The sequence below is a fragment of the Anser brachyrhynchus genome (genome assembly GCF_964034855.1).
Source record: "Anser brachyrhynchus genome assembly, chromosome: 13".
Lineage (NCBI taxonomy): Eukaryota > Metazoa > Chordata > Aves > Anseriformes > Anatidae > Anser > Anser brachyrhynchus.
Window position 1 is genome coordinate 20625236 of NC_137708.1, and position 8491 is coordinate 20633726.

General features: G+C 42.4%; 1 protein-coding gene across 18 annotated transcripts in view; it reads left to right on the plus strand.

Moving 5' to 3' along the window:
• The window catches only part of TENM1 (teneurin transmembrane protein 1), an 854834-nt gene extending 846343 nt beyond the window's left edge, over positions 1 to 8491 (plus strand). For all 18 annotated transcript variants that reach the window (XM_080553265.1, XM_080553267.1, XM_080553268.1 and 15 more), the window contains one exon: positions 729 to 8491. In XM_080553265.1, coding sequence (XP_080409391.1) covers positions 729 to 1487 — 759 coding nt within the window. In that variant the 3' untranslated portion in view covers positions 1488 to 8491. The remainder of the gene's footprint in view (positions 1 to 728) is intronic.

Below are 8491 nucleotides of genomic sequence, written 5' to 3' on the forward strand. Positions count from 1 at the left end.
GTATAACGAGTTGTGAGTATAAAGAGTGTGCAGAGGGTTGGGGAGTCAGAGCTGGTTCCAGATTTAGGAGCATGTCCAGGCAAAATTATCACTGAGATATTAAAGGAGCTATTACAAAGGCACAGGAAGATTATTGTGATAGGTATAGTGTTAAAAGACAAATAGACAGTTGGAGGGAGATTTTTTTTTTAGCCACAATGGAAAGGAAGATGTACAGATCTGATGAACTTCCCTTGTTCCTATTGTTTTAGTGTCTTGAGACCTTCACAGCTTGCTTTCCTTAAAGAATGGGCTATAAAACTGTTACTGCTGTTTTACAGAAGACATAATGAGACACACAGAGACCTAGTGATTTGCCTACAATCATGTGAGAGAGTACAGATTTGAATTCAGGTTTCCCCTTGCCTATAAGTTGAAAGACCAGCCATTAGAGTGACAATTCAAGAAGGGGAGGAAGAAAAAAGGAAGGATAAGTGTGACAACAGCATTTGTGATAAACACGTTTTCCACTTGTTTTCTAGAAACTAAAGAGTCCAAGAGACAGAAAGTGGTACCGTAGGTGATTAGAAAGCCTGTGCAAATACCCAGGCTCTGTAGATGTGCAAGATGTTTTGTGAAATAATTGGAGATCCATTTTAAGCAGCTGAGATATTGGTAGGAACTGTGACACACCATGAAGAACTACAATATTCCTCTCCTGCAAACTTTGTTTGTATTTTCTTTTCCAGACTATCCTTGGTATTCAGTGTGAGCTACAAAAGCAACTCCGAAACTTTATATCCTTGGATCAACTTCCTATGACACCCAGGTATAGTGATGGCAAGTGCTATGAGAGCATGAAGCAACTGAGGTTTGCAGCTATTCCTTCAGTGTTTGGAAAAGGCATCAAATTTGCTATCAAGGATGGTATAGTGACAGCGGACATTATCGGTGTGGCTAACGAGGACAGCCGGCGCATCGCTGCCATCCTCAACAACGCTCACTATCTGGAGAACCTGCACTTCACCATAGAGGGCCGAGACACGCACTACTTCATCAAGCTGGGGTCTCTGGAGGAAGATTTGGCCGTAATCGGCAACACCGGAGGACGACGCATCCTGGAGAATGGCGTCAACGTCACAGTGTCGCAGATGACTTCTGTGATCAATGGGAGGACTAGACGCTTTGCTGACATACAGCTCCAGCACGGCGCGCTGTGCTTTAACGTTCGGTATGGAACAACTGTAGAAGAAGAAAAGAACCATGTCTTAGAGATAGCCAGGCAGAGAGCCGTGGCTCAGGCCTGGACTAAGGAGCAGAGACGGCTGCAGGAAGGGGAAGAAGGGATTAGGGCATGGACAGACGGAGAGAAACAACAGCTTCTAAGCACTGGGCGGGTACAAGGCTACGATGGATATTTTGTTTTGTCAGTGGAGCAGTATCTTGAACTTTCTGACAGTGCCAATAATATTCACTTTATGAGACAGAGTGAAATAGGCAGAAGGTAACAAAGAAAATCTCTGCCTTTGCGTCACCAAAGACTGCCTGTTTTTAAACGTAAAATGGTTTATTGTATTGGTTTTTCTAGATCAGAACTCTGTATATATAAATATAGAGGAAAAAAACATATCCAACTGCCTTTAAATGTGACAGAAGATGGTATTTTAATATTGTTCGTTTAACTCTTTGAGAGATGACAGTGGAGATTTTTAGTTCTTGTGTGGCAGTATTCAAACCTTTCAGAAGCAGAGCTAATAGCTGCATGAGAGCACGAACAGCCCGGGGTGAGAGCACGCATCCAAGCGGGGCAGGTGAGAGCGCAGCGTGCTCTGCCTTCTTCTAAAGAAACACCACTTCTTTTCTGTTGTTGTTGATTTAGTAACTCACCAATTATTTAAAAGGTTACAGAGCCCGATTCTGCAGCCTGTATTTACTGGGTAGTTTCATCCCATTGAGATCTCCCATAGGTTCAAGGGATTGCATACAAAACCCAGACTGTGTACGGAAACTTTGTCATTGCTCACCAACCCTGCACGTGTCATCTGTCACAGCTGTGATCTAAGGGATTTTCTAACCTGGAAAACCCAACTTTTATTAGACAGTTTGTAAGTATTTTTATGGATACAGCACATAAAGGCTGTACCATATGAGCTTTGCCTTTGCTGGGCCATGGCCACCTCTCATTCAGTCAGTGAAGAACACCATGTTGCGTCTCCATTCACACGCGGGGGCTTCTCTCCTGGTTGCCTTGGTGTGGGGGTTGTGCTGGAGTCCAGCAACACAGTGGAGCTGCAGATCCTCTTTGCAGAGGGGTGTGGGGTCACACTGCACAGCTGGGATTCAGCCAGGTACCAGAGATGTCCAAAACAGCCCTGAGAGCACTGTAGTCAACAGGGGTCTTCCCCCTGATGTCGGCATGCTCTGGATTGGGCTTCATCTCGGTGCTTTTGGGACAACCTCTGTTATTCAGCTGGGAGGATCCGCGTGGTGCAGCAATATGCAGCCGTGCAGGATCAGTCCTGCCTGTAGTCACTGGGCCAGGACTCTTCTTCTCACAGATCATTTGGAAGTTGTAGTGGTGTTGGGTTTAGGCATCATGTTATTTTCATCTCAAATTGATAATCCCGTTGTATTATTCATTTTTCGGAGTCTGAAGAAGATTGGTGGGTTGGGAGTTGATGAATCTAAGTGTGGATAGTACATATGTTGATAAATGTAGAACATTTCGGGGATAACTCTTCACTTTCCAGCTCAATACCTAGAGCACATAGAAAAGCATTATATTGCATGGGCAGAAATTTTTATTTCCCAAGGTATCATGTGCTGCTGGCACAGTTATTTCATAGCAGAGTAGGTGATCCTTCTTTTCGCTTGTCATTTTTAAAAGACCTGATTAGCTTGGGTGGGGGGCGGGCACACGGGAGGGATGGGTAACCACATTTCCTTTACTGACTTTCCAAGGAAGCTAGAAGTCTTGTTATAGAGCCTGTGTATCCGTAACAGTGATGTTATTGCACATTTCTAACAAAACAGACATAGTAAATATATTGAAACAATTTCTGCTCAGATTTCCTGAAGCCAACAAAGTGCGTTCTTTCTCTCTCCTCCTTTCTTTCCTCTTTTTTCCTTTTTTTTTTTTTTCCTTGTTTTTGGGCAGGTGGAGCAGACTGTACCAAAGTTAGGGATGAGCCTGAACTGGAACCTGAGACCTGGATCCTCCAGGGCTTGGCCTCAGGTCTCAGCCTTGTGCCTCCAGCATCTCTTCCCCAACTCCCTCTGTTCCCCCGGGGAGCCAGAGCAGCTTTGGGGGTGCAGGATGCGGCTGGGTGAGAGCCAGACCCAAAACCACCTTCTGCCCCCAGCCAGGGGGGCCTGCGGACCAAAACCTGCATGTACACACCTTGCTCAGGCTCATCATTAACTATTGTACAGAATTTGGAGCTGATGACATCCAGTTTTGACAGCTCTGATTGCCACAATTTTCCATAAAAATCATGGAGAATTTGAATACCTCCACACCAGCCTAAAAATGGACCTTCAAATCCTTGAGCCTCTAATATGCTTTTAATCAATGGAAAAATAATTTATGAATTGTATATAGAGAGTGCATTCATAAATGTGATGATGTATTTTATCACTGATCCAAGATGTCAAATATTAGAGTCTATTTTACTTATATTTTAAGCAATTATACTTTTTTGCAATTCACTAATGACGTATCATTTTCAAACTGCTTTAAATATCCATTATAAACAAATATTTGAAGCTATTAGATTTACCTTGAACTGTGCATTTCTAGTATGTAATACATATTTAGTTAGCTTGTGCCTTTAGTTTCTGAAAGTTATATTTGTATTATATGCAGGAAATGCACTTTGTATTACCTACAGCTGTGTTTTTTAATACTGCCTTGATTACTGTTGTTCTCATATTATGCCAAAAGGTCAAAGAGTGAAACGTGTTTGTCTCTGAAAGTCAATTCGGCATTTTTCCAGTTCCTGGGTGGACATTTTTGAACAATATTTCTTACAAGAATATGGATGTCTAAAGAATTACATGATATTACGTGGCCCTGTTACAAAAGAAAAAAGGGCTTTCATCATAACAGTGTCAGTAATTTAGGAAGCTAAAAATAATGTTGTGTTGAGATGACAATGCTAAAGAAATTGTATTGATAAACGAGCACTGGAGACTGAAGTTGTAGCTCCATGTGGGCCAGCCAGCAGTGAGTTGTGAGAACTGTAACTATAGCAAATAGCTTTGGACCATCTTGTTCTTGAACAACCTCAGATGGAGGCAGGGAATATTTCAGTCTCCATTTTCTTTTTCTAGTAGTTAGAATAATTTCTGAGTGTTGTTGTTTTGTAGTTTCCCTTTTTTGTTGTTTTCCTTTTTTGTTTGCTTTTTTTTATTATTATTATTTTGCACTATAGCCTAGAGACCCAAGTGAGAAAAAGCAAAAAGGAAAAATAATGGCATGCAAATTTGTATTGTTCTTTAGATCAGATAATTTGATGCTAGCATTCTGCACTGCAAACAAGGTTCTGAAAGTGGAAAAAAATAAAATAATGAAACGAAATAAATAAAATAAAATTAAAATAATAAAATAACCACTATTGCACACTATCCTGTAGCAAAGTACCTACCATGAGAAATACATGCTATATTTTTTATGACAGCCAAAATGTGTGTACACGTAATGTTTCCTTTGCTTTCATATTTATTTAGCAAGTCTATAACATTTCAAAGGTATAAATATATATATAGATATATATGTAGAGCATAGCCAAATAACTGTATATGAACTGGTCAATGTGCAACCGGGTATACCCATTCTAGCCGTTTAGTTTGGGTTCCTCAAGGTCCTCTCAGTGGCGGCTACTCTCTGCCCTGCAGTCCCTGCCAATTGTCTCGGGTGGTTGGTGGTGTTGGAAGCCAAGGCACAGATCCCGAGGCGAAAAGCATTTAGGCAAAGGAGCCGCAATTTCAGCGGAAGGAAAACAAGATGGGCAGAGTCCTGTTGAGGCATTAGTTTGCTCTGGGGAGCTGCCCAAGGCAGTGGTGCTCGGCTCGGGCTGCCGCAGCCAGCCGTAAGGGTTTCCCCGGCAAATGCTGACTGTTACTCAAACCTGTCCTTGACACAAACCATTAACAGGTCAGACGCGTCCCAACCTTAAGGAGAATCACTTCTCAGCAGAAACGGGGAACGGTGGCGTCCGACGCATGTGGATGTGTCCGGGCATTCATCGCCTGCCATTCTTTGTCTAAGGAAACGTGTTCGACAGTTACCGGTTTTTCCTTAGATCTCGTGGTGGACTTTAGCCTTTTAATAAATGTTAGTATATCAGATTGTGTCCTTGACAGTATTTTACTTGTATGAACCATGATAACACATTAAAGTCTTCATACTCTTCAGGCAGAAGTGTCAATAAAAGAGAAAGAGAAGCATAGCATACGATATATGTCAAAGTAATGTTCCTTTTTCGCTTTCTCATGAACAGTAAAATGTTTACAATGTATGCCAAGATGTTCAGTTTCTGTCTGACACCAGTTAGAGGTTCTAATCTTACAGAAATTGTGTTATAACAGCCTCAGCCTTGTTGCTAGGAAACAATAGGTCCCAATTTTTTTATTCCTGCTCTAACTCCTGTGCTGAATAGTGACTGGATACTGTACAGGTTTATGTTACATGGCTGCAGTTAAATGGTCTGATGCATTTTGCTCTGGGTTTCAGGCCAGAAGCATGCATTTTCTACAAGAACATCCCAGCAACACGCTGTAAATATTGAAAGTTAATATATTATGTGTCGATATTTGAAAAAGAAAGTACTTTGACTATTTCATTTTTAAAAAATAAAGGTGCAAACTGATAACACGTGACATTGTCTCTGTTGACACCATGTATTTGGGATATTCTAAGTGTGTCATTAAAAAGCGTACAGTAAAATAAGGGCTTCAAACAGCATTGTTTGATGTAAAAGCTGCAAGGGTGTTGCCAGCAATATCTAATTATACTTCTGATTCACCAAAGTTCATGCATATAACTCTGATAGCACTGCCTGCAAAATCACAGCCTGTTTCTGCATACAAGTTCCTAAACTTGATCAGAGTAAATGTGAGCATTAAAAAAATGCTGCTCAATGCCTCTGCGCTCCCCAGAACTGCGTGGGTGAAGGTGGCAGTGGTGGTAGGGGACGAGCAGCACAGTTGAAGCATCTTGCACATTCAGTAGCTCTGATTTCCTGGCCGCCTTCAAATAGGTGGTGATGAATGACTGTGTGTACGCACATAAGAAAAAATAAATAAATTAAAATTTAAATAACACATGCAGCCCAGAGGAGGAGAGATCAAACTGGAGGGGCAGGAGGAGTGTTTAAGGCTAAAGGAAAAGGTACATGGTGAAAATCAGATTGGAGCAGCTGGGCTGGGTGCTAATCCAGTGTGAGGGCAGTGTTGGATGAGGAAGAAGCAAGGCTGAAGGGCTGCTGTAGTGGAAATGGAAAAAAAAATAATACCCCGGGCAATGGTATTGGTTTAGTGCTGCAGGCAGCCTGTCCCTGCCCCAGCCAGGGAGCAGGGGAGGGTCTGGTAGAGGCTGAAGCAGGGGGATCAGCAGCAGCCTGCAGGTAGCAGCAGCATCACCTGTGCCAGGGCAGGCCAGGACACAGAGCCCCCATTGAAGCCACCAAACCAGTGGCAGAGGCAGGAGCACAAGGGCTGGAGGAGGACAGGACAGAGCAAGGGAGCTGCGTCCCAGTGTCGCGGAGCCCAGAGGAGCTGGCGGGAAGGAAAAAGGTGCTACAGATGTTTCCCAATTAAATCGTGTCCACAAAATGGGGCGCTGCTTTTTAAAGGACCTGTAGATTTTCATACTAAAGTCAATGCATGAAATCTCAGTAATTTCCATATTACTGTTCCTATAACCAAATGCCAACTCCTTGTCCCATGGGTAGCATGAACTTCTCTGACTGTTTGCACCTTGATTAAGCCTACAGCAATTCCAGACTCCTGGGAACCCAAAAGAAACAATACAAACAAGCTTCTGTCTTAATAATTCACATCAGAAACTGAAACAACATTCTCAGCTTTAAACAAAAAAATGGCATCTTCTGGCCAATTTTATGTAGTTTTTTAAAAATAACAATGCACTTCTGGATTCACCCATAGTCAAGACAGTTAGCCTTAGCTCACTGCACCACAGAGCTGCTGTTGCACTGCAGGATTTGCACCATGCAGCACCGACAGCCTTGGCTTGTGACATTTCCACAGGAAACAGCCCTTGGGCACGGTGCTCCCCACCATATTTATCACCATGGCACAATCATCTGCCACTTCCAAGCACACTTTTCTTGGCTCCTCTGTCCCAAGAGAGGCCAGCCTGAACCAGGTTGTGTCCAGACACAGCACTTGGAAAGCAAAGGGGCTCTGCCAGGAAGCCCAAGGGGCACGCACTCTGCTTACACAGCAGCAGGTCAGTTTGCATCAGGTTTGCAGGAGCACAGAACCAGGAGCAGCCACAGACCATCCGCCGCAGGTGTACAGCAAGCCCAGAAACCTTCAAGGCACAGAAAAGGAGTAAAACATTCAATCAGCACACCCGATAGAAAACCAGCTGGTGCTGGATGTTGCGCTCAGTGCTGGTAATGTTCAGTTCAGAATCACCATGGCTGACATCTGCTGAATTATGTAACAAATTTAAAAAAAAAAAAAAAAAAAAAGCTTTTAAATATTTTATTAAAGAGTAAATCATCCTGGAATTCTGGATCTGCCCCTGTATTAAGACAAAGCCCTTGCTTCAACCAGCCAGCATATGTAAGAAGGAGGCACAGTGCAAAACATATACACACACTGTAAAATATGATTTGAAGGGGAGGGGAGGCAGGACATTTCACTACAAATGAAATGTGGCCTTAATTTAGACAGACATTGAGTAATGAACTACAAGCATCACAAATTTGCAACAGCATTGTCCACTGCTTCCTGTTATCACAGGACTGTTTATTTATTGCATTTATTCCCGTTGAGGGTTTACAAGGAGCATTTTGTCCTTCAAATGAATGTTTTATTGCTTGCACTTCTCTCTCTCTCTCATACGCAGCCACTTATAGGAAGGGGAAAATAAAAAGAAAAAACAAACAAACAAAAAAAACTTCCAACCTTCTCAAATCCAAACATAAATGCTGCATGGAGCAGCTAAACCTTGCTGAATGCCCATGCCGGCAGCCCATTTAGCTCTTTGCTAAATAGGTAAAAACCTTTTTACCTATTAGCACAAGGTTCCAGTCTTCTAAGCTGCACAGAAGAACTTGGAAGTATACGCATGAAACATTTATCCAAAGCACCCTATGAGTGGTTATACAATGTTTACAGATGTTGTTTGGTTGTGGTTCTTTTTTTTTTTTTTTAATATATATTTTTGTCATCCATTTGCAGTCACTGTAGTCTTGTGCTTTGGAAAGAAGTGCAGGAGAATCACACTTTTTGATAGTTAGGACCATTTGAGCTAGTTAAA